Here is a 19387-nt window from a genome sequence, read left to right as displayed (position 1 = left end):
TAAAATGCTAGAAGGCTAAGGTGTCAATGGTGTGATTAAACAGTCACTTGATTTGAGTCGAAAATTACAAAAAAAAAGGCTGTCCTGAGCATCTTCATCAGATTTATGGATTTAAGGTGTAGTCCCTTTTGATCCATCAAGTACAAGATGAACTATATTTCACGACTTCAAAAACAAAGTAAAAACAAACAAAACAAAAAACTGTACTGTACTCCACAAATTTGTAAATAATAAAACTAAATTTAGTGAAAACACTAAGAATGGTTAATTCATTAATGTATTCCTTCATTCGTTCACCAAACCTCAGGGTACATAAATATATGCACAATTATTTTTAGAATAGTGAGTAACTCTTAATTTAAAGAATCATACTGGGTAGCATTCGTCGGCAGGCACAATTGAGTGCATTGCACCACTTTCAATGGAGTAAGAACCAGCTGCAGAGCAGAGGATTTGGAGCCAAGTAACTGGGCACTACTTTGAAAGTTAATATTGATCGGCCAGTGGGAGGTTGTACCTCCCAAGACATTAGAGTAGGTCAATAGCTCATATTGTACTTGGCGTCCTAATAGCAAAATCACTTATCCTATTTCTAACAATTTCCCCCTTTGTCAGCTGCCAGCTCATTCAACTTTGATACTTTCCTGTTGTAGGTTTTCCATGCAAGAGCATTTTATTTCACATCAGAAATTGTAATGGTGAGCCAATTGCATTATGGAACATTATTTCATTGTAAACACACACAAGCTTACAATTGAAATTATATGCATTGGCCTCCCTTTGAATTATTGTCAAAATACTAAAATATATTTCATTCCAAAATGGGTAGGCTTTTCTTTACCTTAGATTCTGATTACGTTTTGTCCACAGCATTGCTGTGCTGGCCCCTCTACTCTTCATCCATTTGGCGAGATGTACAGTAGTACAGGGAACAGTTTAGAACTGGCTTCAGACCAGCTCTGGTTTGGCAAAGGGCAACGCCAAGTGTTTGAGGAGATAAAATGAAATGGAATTACTATCCAACAGCTGCCCAGAAGTCTGTTATGACTTAAATCTGAAGAAATCATCTGTTTCAGTGCAATCTGGCGCTGCCCGAGGATCTACCTTGATCCTGTTCAAGTCCAGATGAACAGATGTCTCTGGTTTGGTATGGCGATCAACTTGCTAGGTTACGCCATTACTGTACCTATCAGGATTATTACATATCTGGGTAAAGAACTTTTTTTAAAAGTAAGATTTGACTCAAATGATTAAAAAAAAAAAAGGAACAGCTGGCAAACAATGAAATTGCAAATATTATTACTATATCTATATTTATTTTTTACAAAACATGGTTTTAGCTTTATTTAAATGTAGCTAAATTTATATAGGGTTATCTGAAAGCATTGATTGAATAAAATCTTAAACAGCTGAGGTCTGCTTGCAATTCCTAATAAACGTACTTTGCCCGCATGGACTCCAGAAATTCAGTTTTTGCTTCTGCACATCACGCATCCTTAATTTAAAGTGAATGAGAGGAGCCACTTCTATTGGCTGTGAAGCTAGTTGGCAGTGTTAACGCCCACAACGGCGCAAATGACCTGTTTTGCACATGTGCAGCAATACCAAAACAAAGGAAACCCCGCATATGCACACAGTTAAACCACGCTTTGTGCCAGAATTGAGAAATTTATGTCACTCTACTCACTCCCTGATCAAGTAGCTGAAGAAAACAAAATCGCTTTTGTAGCTGTGAGAGGAAAGCACAGCAGGTGTTTTTGGTTCCATCTCGCCACATGTTTCAAGTTTTGGCTGTTTTGGTTTTAAAATGTACAGGCTATTCTCAAGAAGATAAGAAGATTCAGGTTTAGCATGAAACCATCAATCAGATGTCCTCTTTCCCAGTGTGTGATGAAATATGCATGAATGTGCAGCCCACATGGTCAATAAATTCTCTTGGATTGTACCTGGATTAGAAAATGATATGCTTTCTGAATGCAATCTCTGGTTCTCTGCCAGAAAGGTCAAGAAGATGATGCAGTAGAATCAAATGATAGCATACGTACAACAAAAAGGCATTTTTCATAGCTTGCGTCAGTATTTAAAGGCACGTTCCCAGTTGTCCAACTGCACAAATTAGCACACAGTTATTTGTTCCAGGCTCCCTGTTGCCCCTGGTTGGCTTTTTTTTTTTTTTTTTTTTAAATGTGATGTCCATATGGGATGCCGTTTTCACAGAACAATAACAGACACACTTATATTAATTATTTCTCTAAAGCAGCTGTTTGGCAAGACAATTTAATGCCTGATTTACACTATACGCCTCAAATGACACTTCCCAATTTTTTTTCTCTCAATGGCATTATTCTGGGTTGCATTCTGGCTATGGAAATCATCATTTTCAGATCAGTCAGGGCCTGTACAAATGTTGATTATATAGGCTATGAGATATCTGCCAATACCACTGCAGCATAAACAGACACATCGGATACATAACAATGTGAATATAATTGCTTTTGATAGTGAAGTAATGCTGAGGTTAGCCTCATTCAAATCGAGGAGGGGAAAGATTCTGTCTCGCACAACCAAATGGTATTTCATTTTTAATATATATGTATTTTCCAGACTATAAATCAAAAAAAATTTTTCATTGTTTGGGCAGGAGTGCGACTTATTCTCAGGAGCAACTTACGTGTGAAATGATTAACACATTATTATATCATTTCACATGTTATTTTCACACTAAACTGCATGAGGGCACTCTAGGCCTGTGGAATAATTGGAACTGCAACCGACAATGAGTTTGACGTAAGCGACGTAGAAGAGGAAGCACTGCATCTTCTACTTCCGGAGTTAGCGGAGTTGTTTAAAAGTGACACCGTGGATGAAGATTTCTTGGATGACTTGAAGAGTTGGATTTAGTGAAAAGTTTTATCATCTGCGCTGAATTATATAATTAGTCTACATTTCAGAGGTGTGGCCAAACCAGGCTTTACACATACACTTTTTTTTTTTTTTCAAATGTGAGAGACCCCACACATGTTGAGGGAAAAAATCGCCCTGTGTGTTCTTGCTGCTCTTATAGCGTGTGGTGTATACTCAAAATGACCAACACAGCACAGCACACACAAGATGATATGTCCTTCCGCAAACCATATGTCTGTCATAGTACCAAGAATGTAGAAGCCAGAATGGTGGCATCCAGTCTACATGAAAATAAAAACTGTAGTAGAAGATATAAGAAGATTCAAAATTGTGGTTGCAAGCTCGTCTTGTCATTTTCTTTGTGGTGAATAACTTAGGAGATGTGTTATACAACCACTCAACCTCTTACACTTGTCTGGCAACAGCACAAGCTTCAGGTCGCTTCTTAATTGGCTACTGTAACATTTCAATTCACCATCACGGAATCTGTGGCTTGGCTGAACCCAATGTTAACCACACACATCAGGATTTGCGATCAGAAATACTGCACTAAAATGAGGTTTAACATTTATTGTGGGCATCGGCCATTTTCCGAAAAGAATGGGGAGGTCAAATAACTCTTAAAGTAGCCCACACCTCAGGATAATCACTCAGGGAAATCTTTCAGAGACATTAGAATCACAAAGAAGGGGAAAAGGTTTGAATTTGGCTGGATTGTTTGACGTTTGGACCTTTTGTGAAAGGTGACACTATGAGCAACTGAAAGAGTTACTGGCATGAATACGCTAAACTTTTCTGTTGTGCAATTTGACTTTTATTTTGCCACTAAGGGAGCCCGTCAAAGCCATACAGTCAAAGCCATACAGTACATTACGTCAAAGGTTCTTCACATTTAACCGTTGTTGTTGAAAATGAAATTTTGTGTGTGTGTGTGTGTGTGTGTGTGTGTGTGTTTGTGTTTTTGTGTGAGCAAGTGTGCGTGCATCCATACACAGGATTGCACATGTTTGTCTACGTGTGAGATTGCAGATTGTGTGTTTACATTTGTGTGTATATATGGACAGATTACTATTTATACTTAGTATTTACGGGAATGAATAAATGTTTATGTGTCCACTGTCAGATGGTCACTTTATGTGTATACCTATAAATGGATATAAATGAACTGATCAGTAACAGTGGACAGATATACAGTATACACAACGTGACAAACAAACGTGATGTGATCATTTGGGTTACGGTGTTTGCTAAGGGTTATGCCTCACGACATCCCATAGTTGCAACCAGTCAACAAGCATATTTGAGCAGGCTCACCAGTAGGGATCTCTGGTCCTCCCGGCCAATACTTTTTTCTTTTGGGACGCTGGAGTGTCGTAGGGTGTCTTTAAAGGCGCTATGTAAAAACAGCATGAAACAAAATGAAGCTTAGTGGTTCGTTTCTTTTATTTTCTTGTTCTCTTATAGTGAGCGGCTGTGGAGAGTGCAATTTTCAGTGGTCGAAGAAGAAATGTCCACATGCCTGTTTCCTGCTATCATAAGCGATGTATGTAAAGCATTTTAGACTGTAGAATTGATTCTAGTTTTTTTGCTGATGTCACACAAGACACCACACACCGAGGAGGCGCATCAATTTTGGCCATGAACAAAGTGAGCAATGAATAATTTATAGATTGCTCCAAAATAGATGAATATTACTGCAAATTTTGGAATAGGCTGCTTGTCTGGGCGCCCTAACAACTATGAGTAAATTACACATGCCATCTGATATTTAAAGATTCAGGGATTATTTATCAATGTCACTGAAAGAATCCTATTGATTTTGTTTGATCAAACAATGTTTGAAGTAGCTGGAATTTGAAATTGAAGCATTTTTTTAAATGAATAGCGTTTTTATGGTTTCTTTTTCTTTATGTTTTTGTTAATCATGCCAATGGAATATTGTCTCAGAGAGACAAAAAAACAAGACAATGCATTATTTCAAATTTATTGGATCTGCCACGCTGTAATTCAGAGCCATGTGGAAAGTTTACTTACACTTTATACTTGTTTATTTATGACCCAAGTTCTTGATCATATGAATACTGTTATGGGTAAGTGATACACGTAAAAGATAAATGTGACTGTTATGTGATACATGTGTTGGCTATGTAAATACAGCTGGTGGAATCAATTCTTCAACTCAGCTATTAGTAAAATGTTCCGTATGCACATTATTGTCAAAAATACACATGTTCATGAGTAATGATCTGTGTTTTATTTATTCTGTATTGTATTCTTTGGTTCAAAATAACATGGTCACCATGAATATGACGTCGGCTAATTAGATTTTTGTAAATGGTCTTTTACTACTACAAATAACAAATGAAATACAAAAAATGCAGAACACAACAGTCTTGAACAGGGAACTGGGAGCAGAAGACAAAGAGGACAAAGGCCAAATAGACACAGATGAACTAAACAGACAAACAGAACAAATCAGCAAAAGGTGACACAGGTGTAAGAGGTCAGGTCAAAGTAGCTGTTAGGAAAAACACAGACACTTGAGGGACCATTACAAATACAGACGAGGTTCAATATATAATGTAAGCAGCCTGGACGCGATATTGAAATTTAATTTAACCAAAGCCATCAGCCTATGACTGGATCGAACTTGTTTACTAAACTCTTCTGTGCATAAGTGTGATTTGGCTTAGCGGAGGCAGAAATGATGATTGTATTAGTTTTATGGGAAGATGTAAATAGACGCATGTGAGTACGCTAAAATGGCCCAATACTTTCTATGCATTGGCCCTGTGAACTCCATCAGGCTATGGGTGTGAGGTTGTGAAGATGGGCTCCAGATGGTTGCATGGTGGAAATTTATGGATGAACCGTGGTTTTGTAATGGGAATGTGTGGGAATGGGGTGCTGTAATCTCTGTGCAGATTCTATACCGCGATGAGACCTTCTCCACATATGTTCCTCCCGGGAGGCCTTTTGATATTCTTAAAGCCCTGTATCTCACTGAGCTCTTTTTTTGGTTTGCTGTGAATAGGAAGGTAGACCCTTTTGGTCATTCACTCTCCTGAAAAGTCAACATTTTATTCTCTAAACTTTGTGTGCAAATTTTACTGTCAATAGTTGTCAGTGCCTCAAGTCCAAGACTTCATTTCTAAAAAGAGCATTTTGTACTTTTGTAAATGTTCGGTACAGAAGGGGTTCAGTTTTTTCCTGGATATTTTACTTACAGTATATTAATTTACACCACAGCCAAGGAATTCAGCTTTGAATATCGCCCTCAACAATGGTGGAAAAAAATATCTAAAGTGAAAAATCCTTAACAAGACTTCAAGTTAACTCAGTTCAGCTATTGCAGTTTACCATGACCAGGATGACTGAAAATCACAAATGACAGATTGCCTTTCAAAGCAGTAAGTCTCCATCTTTACCACCCACATTGTCAAATGTTATGAATGTTAAGGTAAGGCGTTTTATGTTTTTTACGTGTTACAGTATTAACAGTGGTTAAAACCAGCCGATAAAATTTCAAGTTTAAACATTCTGTGTAGCGTTTTATGATGGCAACCGCTTGACCCTGCCATAAATGATTTCAGTGTCATATGATTTAATGAGAATTTTTTTTTTTTTTTTTAAGTCCTAAACTAAACCAGGGTGCAAAATTGTGAAAAATCTGTCCAAAGCGGCATCAACCACCTGCGGGTGGCGCTGTTTCTGTCACAATATGCGCCCAGTTGACAAAAATCAAGACTCTGCCAGCAGCTAATTGGTTACTCACAAACCCCCACACTCACTTTATGAGATTCTACATATGGATGGAGCGTGTTAAGTCTGCACAGCCCACCACTTCTAAAGGAGAGTCGTTGCAATAAGAAAAAAGAGAGAGAGCTATGATGAGATTAAACACTTCAAGATGTTTGTGTGTTGGTTTGGAGCCCAGAATAAAGGGCCACTGAGGGTATTGCATTGTCACATCCTGTTGTTTGTTATGGCATGGACTTTTTTCTTTCTTTATGTTTTTCTTTTTTTTGTACTCATACATATACATCCAACCCTAACCCTATATAGACAATCTTCAAAATGTCCTTACTAACTCATCTTGCTAAAATAGCAGTACTCCCCTCGTAATAGTAATGCGGGAATAATAGGAGAGGAAATTGTGACTACCATGCTGTATGGAATGTATCAGAACAAGACCTGCTTAACAACCACCAACAATAGAGGAGAACAAGGGTCTTCTGTATCTATTTGGAATGTGGCTGTTGTCCAGAATTAGGAGACACATTCTTTTCAAGAGGAAATTGAGGGCAGCTAGAAAAAGAAGACCACAGCATCCAAATGGAGACTGTAGAATGCAAAACCGTTATGCCCAGCGCTAAGGCAGAGCAATATGTGATGTTAACAGTATCTTGTATGTCTTTTTTATTTCATGTACAGAAGTTACAAAGAAAGAGTGATGAGCGATCTCGACGGATAAGTGGCTAGAAGTGGTTTATGTCACCTCGCTATCTGCCTGCTTAGAATTTGGATAACAAGGAACTGTGCTGGAAGGCAAGCAGTGGAAAAAGGAGACTGCTAATTTAAAATAATCCATAACCACTTTCCTGTTATTCATGCTGATGATTTTAGAAGCATTCACTCTGTCAACTCTGCACATTAACTTTGCTGATCTTCATAGAACTGTGAAAAGTAAACAAAACAAGTTATACTGCATATAGTCATACGTAGACTAAAATCAAAAGCATCAAAGATTACCAAAGACACGAATATTCACACTGCTTCAAGAAGACAGTGTGTCCCACTTGAAAGTCAAAAGCTTAAAATGTCCAAACACTATCAAAACCACTGTTTATCAGCATTCCAAATATTTTCCCCGGCATTCGTGATGTCTGTCTCAGCCCACGTCTGCTGGATCGGCCAACGTGCTGAAAGGATGTACAGATTAAAGGCCGGATTCCTCGCTGCAGCTGGATCATTTGACTCTGGGGATTGAAATTCCATATATGTCTGCCCAATCTGAGTTGACAACAAATGTTTCTGTATAAAGTAGACCTGGGACATACAGTGTTACACTATTTAGTGAGTAAAGGAAATTATATCCTTTATTTGTAAAACATCACTGTTGAGCTCCACTGTCATTGCACTGGATAGAAACAATGAAGCGCTTCATAACTGCAAGAAGTGGCTGTATCAAAGTTGGATATGACTAAATTGGCCTAATCTCACTGCCTAGGCATCAATATTTAGTACTGTACCGACTGCTTTTTAAGTGATGAAGACTAAAATAAAATATAGAAGACTTTATAGGGGTTATAAATGCATGTGCCAAAGATGAAACCCATGACCAGGTTTTCACAATACGTATCATTTGGCTTCATGTTCTACTTATAAACCATCAAATGAGCGTCTGCTTCTCCTCATATGTGTGGATCATATATATATTATATCAATCCGGTCTGACATTCTGACGTGTGGCTCCACTTAACAGTAACAGATTTTTGTCTCGGAATGTTGTTGGATAGAAGCGGCAATGAAAACAGCAGAACAAAGATAATATTTGAATTACTTGCCCGTTCTGAGCTTGTGTGGTATTTGTGGTGTCTACGCCATGCTGAAAATATGCATACCAATAATTTGTCTACTGCACAATGTCTACTGAGAGCGTGTTCATGGAAGTGTGTTGGCTAGCAAAAAGGAGAAGGATGTAATATGTGCATGCAAGTCTTTTGTCACTCTACATCAGTGGTTCTTAACCTGGGTTCGATCGAACCCTAGGGGTTCGGTGAGTCGGTCTCAAGGGTTCGACAGAGCCTCCACTGTGGAGGTCCGAACAAACCTAATTTATTGTGTAAATTCTGATTTGCCAGTATGTAATTTGTTGTGAGGTCATGCATAGTGTTGGTTTTGTTCTTTGAGCAAGGTGATGTTCATGCACGGCTCATTTTGTGCACTAGTAAAAATCATCTATGTCTTGAATTTCCCAAAAATTATTTTGCACTAACGAGGGGTTCGGTGAATGCGCATATGAAACTGGTGGGGTTCGGTACATCCAACAAGGTTAAGAACCACTGCTCTACATGCTGGCTGCAAAAAGCAAACTGCAAGTTTGCACAGCAAAGCTTGCTGGTTATTTCAAGGGATATCTCGATGTATTGATTTGACTGGTAACAGATCATTTGCAGCCAAAAAAAAAAAGTCAGACAACCGCTTTTAGTTTCTGTAATTTAACCGAGTTGAGTATTTCAGAAACATATATTGTGTTTAACTGAATTGGTTGGTTGGTTAAACTAGTTTTTGAGTGGCCTATTTGGGCTTTTGCCTCAATTCAGTTGTGGATGACATTACATTCTTAGAGAAGTAGATAATAATTAAACGTTCCAATAGTTCTACGCCCACTTTAGTTCACACCATTTTAAAGCAGATGTATAATTTATTAGTGAGTATATTGATCAAAAATAGTTCCCTCCAACGTTCATCTTGCATTGTAATTTATTGTATCAAACTACGACACAATGTGCGAACAGGATCACAATCAGTAAACAAGTACTTTCTTCTGTTGTCTGGGTTCATCTTCCACAAGTAGGAAGTCTTTGTCTTGTTTAAATCCCTGAGCACTGCCTCAAATCATCATGGTAAACGCATTCATACTTACCAATAGCCAAGCACTATGGGGGTTGGGTGATCCTTGACTCACTTGTGTAAAACAGGACTGCCTCCTCAAAATGGGCTAAATTCAACATGACAAGAAATAGAACTGTAAAATACATCTTGATCCATGTGGAACTTTTTTTTTTCTTTTTGATACTGAAATCAAAGTAATGGTTTGGCTTTATTTTTGGTCATGGCAGTGGTCACGAGCATGTTTCCGTTATTTATTTTATGTGGCTGTCAAATAGTGACAACTCAGCTCATTCGAATATGGGTCATACTGCAATAGGGCCAGGAGTGTTGGTCGGTATCCGTGTAATTAGTATGTTTATCTTAGAAATAAAGAAAAACTCAATACCTTTCTTTTCTTTTGGATCGAGATAGTAGGGGAGGAGACAGGGGCAGGGGACATCTAAATTGAAGTTTAAAAGATCCCTTGCTGCAATAGTCATTTTCAATCATCTGCTAAGCACATTATTCCACATCAGCTGGTATTGTCATCGGGGGCATTTGAATAAAAATAAATAAATAAAAGCCTGGAATTGATGTATGAGTAGTAGCACTTAAACAAAACACAGGTTTACGTTCATGGACATTCATCAATCATAATATGTCAATGTTGATCATAAAGGGAATCAATCTCTTAACCTCTGATGCATTCAAGAGCTAAAGATGACACATCACAGTGATAAAATATTGGGAAAACTTGTCTGAACTAAAGTACCAGTTGTGTGACTTTTTGAGGTTGCGAAGGAGTCCAAATATGAATGTTGTGCACTACTGTTAGAAACCTGCCAATCGTCAGTGTGGGTTTAAGAGGCAGAGAGTTTGAAATAACCGAGAGGGTCCCTTGAGTGAAGTGGTCAATTCAAGATGCTGGAAAGACATTTCCATGGCTGTGCGTGCGTGCGTGCGTGTGTGTGTGTGTGTGTGTCTGTGTCTGTGTGCGTGTGTGCGTCTGCAAATGCTCATCTGACAAACCTGAAATGATAGCAATACACTTACCAGGCGGTATGCCACACTTCACTTTATTTCTTATTAAATTTCCTTCAAATGGCTGCAGGGATGATTATGCTAACCAGCCACAACATCACAGTCAAATATGCTTTTTTTATTAATATAATAATCATCAGTTTTGGTTGACAATGTCATTGTGGTACAAGGAGAAAGAGTAGTTGAAAAGAAAACCTCACACAAGACAAGGTAGAAGAGGTAGTATTGTGTTACAGTTGTGGTAACGACTATAACTGATAGGTGCCTCCTATTTTGTTCCACATTCAAAATGTTCAGTAAAAGCAACTTAGTGCCACTTTGAACTACAACCACAAGTATATTGGAATTTTCTTTCAACATATCATCTCTCATTCTTTACTTTTAAGTATGCTTGGGACATACCCCAAAATACTTGAACTCCTGGACTTAGTACATGATCTCAACGCCGACCTGGAGAGTGCATAAAATACAGTAGCAACATACTTTTAGTATTTGAGAGCACATATCGTAACACGGTCAGGCGGTCCGCTTACACTGCAGTTCCATTGGCAGATATCCATGTATGATTGAAGTCTAATTTGGATCTGAGGAAATTGGATTATATTTTTTTCCCTGCTTATATGACATGGAACCGAACCACATGAGGGAAAAAAGAAACAGGATCCTTTGAAGCATGTTGTGTAAATCCAACCTTTTATATTAGAAGATGCATGCTAAAAAGTAGAACTCTGGAATCATATTGTGTGACAATTGGGTGCTTCGATAATACTGTATACTGTACACGCTGCTCAGTTTAATTGGTTTTCTAAATTAGAATTGTTGTCTACGCAGTACCGTGCAAGGGAAAAAAGTTGTGTATTTGTGTGCTGTTTGTATGTGTGTGTGTGTGTTTTTCATTGGTAATGCTACCACATAACCACCATTTTCCCCAAAGTGATTATAATGTATTGAAAACACACCCCCAAAATCAGGTTTATCACAATCTGCTCATAATATCACTCTCATTGTTTCATTTGTTTCATATTCCCCTGACTCTTCCTAAATAACCACAGCTAGATAAAGCCTCTTGGCTCTGTGAAAAGCCAAAGCCAGCTTTAAGCACCACTTCTCTGTTTTACCACTCTCACGTTTAGTCTTCATCTTTTCCACAAGGATGTGATTTTCCTCCTCGGACATTATCCCAAACCAGCAATTATTTTTCTGCCAATGCAGTGTCCCTGTAATTCCTCCAAACCATCCACGGTCCAAAGACATTCAGGGAGGTCTTCTTCTCGCATGCAAACTCTCTCAGTTTCTGTCTGTCTGTCTGTCTGTCTGTCTGTCTGTCTGTCTGTCTGTCTGTCTGCCTTGCTCTCTCTGTATTGCTCTCTCTCCCCCTCAATTTCCAGCACATGCATATCTTTTACATGGTGGTGGATTTTTTCCTTGTGTGGCACTAAGACATCACTGTAAAACTTGGTTACCAAGGTTCTTTAACAAAACAAATAAATAAATTACATTTTATAGAAACAGTAGGTAGGCATTTATGGTATACCATAATACATACAGAGTATTCTTTAACTAACTAACTAACTAACTAACTAACTTTGATAATTGGAATCAACCTCCCATCTATTCAAGACTTGTACCTGACCAGGACCAGGAAACGTGCAAGTAACATCTCAACAGACCCTTCGCACCCAGGTTGCAGCCTGTTTGAACTACTCCCCTCCGGACGCCGTTATAGAGCTCTGTACACTAAAACCAGCAGACACAGAGACAGCTTCTTCCCCCAGGCTGTCGCTCTGATGAACTCACACCACTCTTAGAGTCTCAGAGTCATTACTGTGCAATAACATCCTGCTTCCCACACCTTTTTTGTTTACACTGTTTGTACTATGTGTCCTCTCTGCATCCATTGCAGCCTGGTCATCCTAGAAGAGGGACCCTCCCATCTGTGGACTTTTCTCAAGGTTTCTCATTTCCCATAGCTGGAGTTTTGAGTTTTCCCTTGCCCTCTTGGGAGTTTAAGATCTGGGGATGCTTGAGAATATCTTTCGTTCTTCACATGTGCTGAGTGTTGTTGTTAGTCACCTAAATGTTGAACAGAGGCTGTGATTTACCGAAGTCAAATTCCTTGTTTGGCACGCTCAAACATGGCGAATAAAAAACTCTTGAATCTTGAATCTTGAATCTTGAACTAACTAACTAACTAACTAACTAACTAACTAACTAACTAACTAACTAACTAACTAACTAACTAACTAACTAACTAACTAACTAACTAACTAACTAACTAATTAACTAAGGCCCATAACCCACTGAACGGTGAAGGTTTATGAATGTTTGCGAACATGTTGATTTTTCATCAGGGTTTGTTCTGAGTAAGCAAATGACTGTGTTCATTTTAAGTTACCGTAATTTCTGGACTATTAGCCTCACCTGATAAGACGCACAAGCAAAAATTAGGGAAAAAATTTGGTTTCAGCACCCATAACTATGACGACTCCCAAAGTTGTTCTTTTGAGGATCTCCGTAGGTAGAAAAGTTTTGAGCGATGATTGCTATTTAGAAGCAAACAATCTCAATGTTAAAATGTGTCAATGTAACAATGCACAAAAGGGTTTGAGCAACCTTTATTCTAGTCAGTAACGATTATAAAATAAAATAGTTCATAAGGACTGCCAATAGAAATGCTACACATTTAAGTACTTGTTCAGAGCTTTCTAATTCTCTTTCCTGCAATAAGGTTCGTCAAGGGAAAGTTCTGACTTTTTACATTTATTTTGAAAGTACAAACAGAACTTGCTCCTGCCACTACTGCTAACTTTGCGGTCAGCGGCTTCCAAGCCGCTGTCGCTCAGCATCAGAGTGCGGATCCGCTTGTGGAAGGGAAGGCGTGTGAAACCGTGGCGTCGTCACACGTTGACTAAACATTGCTGGTGTGCAATATTCCTTCCCTCTCCTTGGCTAACCTCCAGCTGGATAAAGAGCTCCCCGCCTCTCAGCCAACATGGGTTAGACACGCCGCGACCCGCAGAGCGTCCACTTTGTGCACTTGAAGCGAGGATGGGGGCAACCGGACTTGTTTTCGCGCACACATCCTGACAAAGACGGCGGCTGTGAGGAAACACGCATTTTGGGATTTTGCACGCGTTTTTCTTTGAAGTTGTATTGTTGGACCAACGTCACGCGTGTGTCCCAGACGAAGAGAAATGTTTGCAGAATTGCTGTGCAGCGCCGTGGCTCTGGTCCTATATGTCAACACTCTGGGAGCAGATTTCTGCTACGATGACAGGTACTTTGCGTGGGCATATGCCACTCATACTATACACTGCCTCTTCTCATTAATCAATTAAATGGGAGGATAGTAAAGTGCATGATGCTGTATATTCTGAACTGCATTCTCCGCAGAGCAGAATTGCTCCAAAATTCCCTGAGTGGAAATAATTGATCTCTGGTGAAGAAATCATTCCCCAGAACAAGTTGCATACTGTCCAAATGTGCAGTCTGCTAGAACTTTTATATAAGCCCCATCAACTTAAAATGGACTGGCTTGTCACTCTTCACTGGAAACCATCATTTTTGGGGGGAAGAGCACCATTTGATATTTGATGGCTGAGTGAATGTCACTGCCTCGGGCTCATTTATTCCTCATCCACACTGTGATGTAGGTCACTCGCTTTTCCACTTAGTTCTCTTTGCTTTAAAAAACAGCTTTTTAATTGCTCACATAATGTGATTAATTCTATAAAGGTTTCTTATTAGTTTGATCTAGCACACACGGGACATAAAAGTGAAAACATTCCTGTAAAAATGATTGCCCAAATGTCTGCAGGGGTTGGCTCCATCTCACCTGCAAAACAGAATAAGTGCTAGAAAATGAGTGGTTTAATGCATTTTAATTGAAAATAGAATGATTACCAAGCATATAAAAGTGAAACTGAAAAAAAAAGACAAAAGAAAGGGGCAGAAAATGTAATTTAAGGATTGGCCCATCCACATGGAGACAGAAATCCAGTTAAAAATATTTGGGGTGATCCAATGAGGAAATGCCCTCACTGTCAGATAGATTTGGAGCACTTTTGCAAGCCAAAATATGTTATGCTGATAGATCACTATCCTAAAACACAGAATGCTTTCATGAACTTAAAAGGTGCTTAAAGTTTTATTTTTAGAATGTAAATTCTTCTATATTCAGCTTCCTATCTCAGTTCACGTTACTACTTGAAAGCTGCATTTTTTTTAAATAACGTCCCATGTTTTTGTATAGTTTTTTTAAATATACAAATACTATTTTAGAGGTAAGCTCCCTTTCTTAATCTACTGTAGCTCAGAAAGTTTCAACAACACTGTGTATTTCTGACATGTATTCCATGACAGCCAGATGACAACGCTCCATGAAATAGGCTAGACATTAACGCCCTCCACATTGACGACTGCCGTGTTTCCTTTTACAACTCTGCTAACTGCTCTGTATGTACAGCGCTTCCTGCAACAAGAAAAAAAAAAGAAACTCCCGAGGCACCTTATTCTGTTTGTGCAGTTTTTCTTTCCCTGTAGTGTGTTTGCATTCTGGACTTCATAGGCGGATCCGGCTGTCCTGTTCAAGACAGATGTTGAATGTCCATAAAGCCGTCAAACAGTGGTAACATAGAGAGAAAGGTGACTACCGGAGAGCTCCAAAAGCCTTCAAAGTTTTAGTGTGAGAGCATGCCAAGTCGTGATTAGTCCGTGGAGAGATGTTATTTATTGCCACCTGAGCTGCGATCCAACCGAGTAGGGGCTTCTGACACAAACCCCGCAATCCCAGCCAAGTATTTTTCAATATATTATTCAATATGTTCTGACATTTGACAGGTTTTTCTTTGCTTGCTATCTATCAGCCAGCCAGCCAGCCAGCACTATCTGTGTTTAAAACAGCACATGTTGCGCTCTGGCTTGTAATTAGGAGCAGTCTCCTGTCCCCTCAGGCTCCGCTGGTGGTGAGAAGGTAGCGAGGGGAGGCAGCTGAGCCTGAAATATCTAATTTATCCAAGTAAAAAGTATCCCAGACCCATACGGTGATATAACTTGCTAATGGTGTACGTGTGTGAGGAGAAGCCTGATATGATTTGATAATGTAGCCGTCAACGTGGAGAAGATAGAATTGTACGGCAGGTTGTGCAGATTTTGAATATCACCATTAATACATTTGCACTGAGGAGAATTAAATATGAATACTTTGATATAGTAATCCTCAATGAAGAACCAGCCAGCACTTACATTGCCTCTGGCTAGGTAGTCAGTGCACTGGCTTTGCTCAGTTTCTGATCAAAGTTCAGGTTGTGTTTTGGTGACTATATTTTTAGCAAATAACACATTATACCTATACAAGACACCTGAGCATTCTGTTACATCATCAGATTAGCACTAGAATGCAAAATGAGTTTTTGACTTTCTAATTTATTACTCTTTAGTAATGGCAGAATTTAAAGAGACTGATTGAAACCAAAGGCATTCAGGTTGATTGATTTGAAGGTCGATTGTCAGGGTTGTCATGTCTCGTGGTATGACAGTTGTACGGCACTGTGATGGTGTTCTTAGTCAGGTTGGGAAGAACCAGAAATTCTAATTACACTTGCAATTGGTGGTGCCAACTAACACAGAGAAGATTTGGACAGTAACCACTCCACTAGTTATTTATTTCGCCATCTGATTCTCTTTTTTTTCTCAATGAACTCTGAGTTGCCTCGTGGAGTCCATTTTCAGCATCAATTTTTTATTTGTGGAGTTCTTCTGCTCCACAATGCATCTTGAAATAGACAAAATCCCCCAAACACTTGTCTGCATCCTTTGCTGTTGCTTTCTTGCCCCCCCGTGTCACGGCAGTGGTCGGTAACTCTACATGAAGGATGGACTGGTTAGGGTTGTGGTTCTGTTGAGGGCCCAAGGGCGGCAACCCAGCAGTCTGAGCATCTCCTCATTTTTCCAGGTCTGGATTTCTCTCTCTCTCTCTCTCCCCCTCTCCTCCCTGTAATTACTGCCGTGCTTGCATTTCTCTCGCTCTCTGTGTCTTCCTCTCTCACGCTTCCATGTCTGCTAAGCATCCATCTGAGTAGCCCAAAGCCTTCAGACCTCTGGCTTCATCAACCAGCGTCTGTCTGCAGATGGTCCAGTGTGGTTTCAGTCCCTTCTGCAGCTTAAAGGCAAGGGTTTGAGGTGAATGAAGTGGAAGCAAAAGATCTGTGGTAGCTTTAATTATTTTCTTGCCAGGATAAAGACATCGCAAGTCTTGGATGTCAGATCTCATGCAGTTGTGATCGCAAATGCATTTTCAATGTAACTGTGACCAATTTCTCACAATAAAATCTATTTGAATACAGAAATTAGATGGATAATTGGCTCTGCAACTGCACATGCTATTGTTATATTCACTTAGACCAGTGTGAACGCGTGGGCAGATCACAGGATTACTTCTGTGTTTGGGCTCAGATGAGGGTAATAGACCTTACCAAGAGTCAAAAGCAGTCAAGAATTTTTTTCCACGCAAATTTCCTTTCAAATTGCCTTATAATTACAAAAATGCTAAGTACCTCTTGTGTGGTCTAATCATTTCACAGAAATAGTTAATTGTATGATATGATGATACTGCTGGTGTGATCATCTTTCCATACATCAGCCTGGAAAGATTCACTCAGACTATGACCGCAAATAGATTGCAGCTCCGTTTTCCTAAGCTTCGTTTTCCAACCAATTTGTCACACGGGTAAAAAAATGGTTGATTTGAACCCTTTCCATAAATAGCAGAAAAAAAATCTAATTATTTACTTATAACCAGAGCAATTTCCATCCATATATTTGTGGGTTGTTTACCAAGATTCTTGCATTTGGCATTTTACATGGAGTGGGTTCATAGAGGGGTCAATAGGAATGCACCGACAATACAATGGTCCTTTCTTTTCTTTTTCATCAGAACATAATTTAGTGGGATGGATAAAAACATATATAAATTATTTGCATAGGATGAGCATCATTGAACCTGGGTACCTTCTGTGCCTGCGTCCTAAAGATACTCCCGACATCAATTTACAGACATGGCAGTCAGACCACAGTAATGCTTTGGACATGCTACTCTATATTTTTTCTCATTAAAATGCCCCACTTTGCCATAATTTAGTAGCGGTTAGGGGATTATGGTTGGGGCCTATTTTCATAAAGTTCATTATAGAAAAACAAAGCTTTTTCCATAAACCTAAAATAGGGTGGATTTGCACAAACTTGTGCATGACTGCATACACTCCTACCAAAATTACATAAGAACAGTCCGTTTTATGACCTTTCTTGATTGCAATGCTTAGCAATAGAAACACATTTGTCCATAATTTGTGTGAAATATGTGTTTTTGTGATTTGAAAGTAAACAAACTAAAAAGTACTCTTATGTGCAAAAGAAAATGCTTTTTAGAGTATTTATTGCAAATACAGTTGAGCTCATTGTTGTAGCAAGGAGCAACAAATATAAATGGATGGAAAGATATTCTGTTAAGAATGAAATCAAATAGGATATGAGTAGTTTTACTGTACCATCTATCAGCTGCTGTATGAATCACCCCAGTCACATCTGAAAACTATTTTGTGACTTAATAGCAAGAGGTTAATGTTTCGCATCTAAATCTTCGTAGCTTTTCCACATTCTTAATAGCCCTAAATATTTTTGACAAGATGACATGACATGACATGATCTCTTGACACCAGTGGATGCTTGTTTCCTTTAGGTCCAGATGGTGTCTAGACTCTTGAGAAATGTATACAGACACAACATGATGTGGACTTACTAATCACATATTGTTGTAAGAACCTGAGGATACCCCATCAAGCCCTCTCTCTCCTTTTTTTGTTTTTATTTAACCAGAGCAAGTGGCAGTCTGCTGCTGCATGAAGATAAACATCTCTTGGTGGTTGTAAGGAGTTCTTATGTACTTCAACTGGTTATTTGTGATGTACCACATTGGTGGCGCACGACCTCCTATGTAACTGAAAGCTGCTCATGGGCCGCCGCCAAGCCTGTCGTATCTTCGAATCCCTCGCTGTGCTTAAGCCAAGCCAGAATAAGCTGCATAAATCAGATGCTTTTTAATAACTTGACTGGTGTGCAGCGGGAAGCCTTATGTAGAACTGTGCTGAACGTGCCTGTTGGTGGATTGAAGCATAAAAGATCAACTTGACTGCACGGTGCAACATGTCAGCCCTAGTCCGCTTTGAGTATTCTTGAGTCTCTCTGCCATGTGTTTTAATTAAAAGACAACAGATTATCCCTCCAAGTACATCATGTGGTTGTACAAGTAGAAGCGCACATGTACAGTTTTGCACACAGTGATAATAATCGCCTTAAATGGGAACAAAATGCAACGCTAGACTAGATCATCCAACAAGTAAATCCTTCACATGGTCAGTAGAGCAGAGCGGACATCCATAGCGGCTGCTCAATAAAGTGAGAAAAGCCATCATGCTGCCAAGGAATACAGTGTGTGAAAATGATGGCTCTAATGTGCTCTTAGACCAACAAAATGAGATTAGTAGGATTTAGATCCAATAACGTGGTACATCTGTTGCAGCAACGCTGCATTCCCTTAGGTAGCCTTGATTGGTAAATACTGTCTCTAGGTTATTCTGCTATCATGAGACCTCCAGTGATTTGACTCCTGGGTCCAAATGCTTATTAAGTCTAGACTTGGGTTTGCGTTTCCAATGCTAATGCGCGCTGATGGCTTTTAAGCTGTGGCCACTCTAAGGCTCTTGGCCCGCTTCATATTAATAGGATTAACAAGACTGGGGGTGAGTGGGGCACACAGTGTAAGCAGAGATCCCTGAGCTGTCAAAAACCC

The 19387-nt window shown here is 39.3% G+C and overlaps 1 protein-coding gene across 2 annotated transcripts in view; it reads left to right on the top strand.

Annotated features, from left to right (window-relative positions):
- The first annotated feature begins 13340 nt into the window (after positions 1 to 13340).
- The window catches only part of tmtc2b (transmembrane O-mannosyltransferase targeting cadherins 2b), a 63635-nt gene continuing 57588 nt past the window's right edge, over positions 13341 to 19387 (top strand). Inside the window, exons 1-2 of one of the 2 annotated variants that reach the window (XM_088379391.1) lie at positions 13341 to 13643; positions 13727 to 13819. In XM_088379391.1, the coding sequence (XP_088235517.1) occupies positions 13737 to 13819 (83 nt within the window). In that variant the 5' untranslated portion in view covers positions 13341 to 13643; positions 13727 to 13736. Of the gene's footprint in view, positions 13820 to 19387 lie in introns of both variants that reach the window. The other variant, XM_088379390.1, reaches the window with a different exon arrangement.

The sequence above is a fragment of the Syngnathus floridae genome, chromosome 6, assembly GCF_059516105.1.
Source record: "Syngnathus floridae isolate MCC-2025c chromosome 6, RoL_Sflo_1.0, whole genome shotgun sequence".
NCBI classification, from domain to species: domain Eukaryota; kingdom Metazoa; phylum Chordata; class Actinopteri; order Syngnathiformes; family Syngnathidae; genus Syngnathus; species Syngnathus floridae.
Note: the sequence above shows the minus strand (reverse complement) of the source record. Positions and strands in the feature narration are given on the sequence as shown.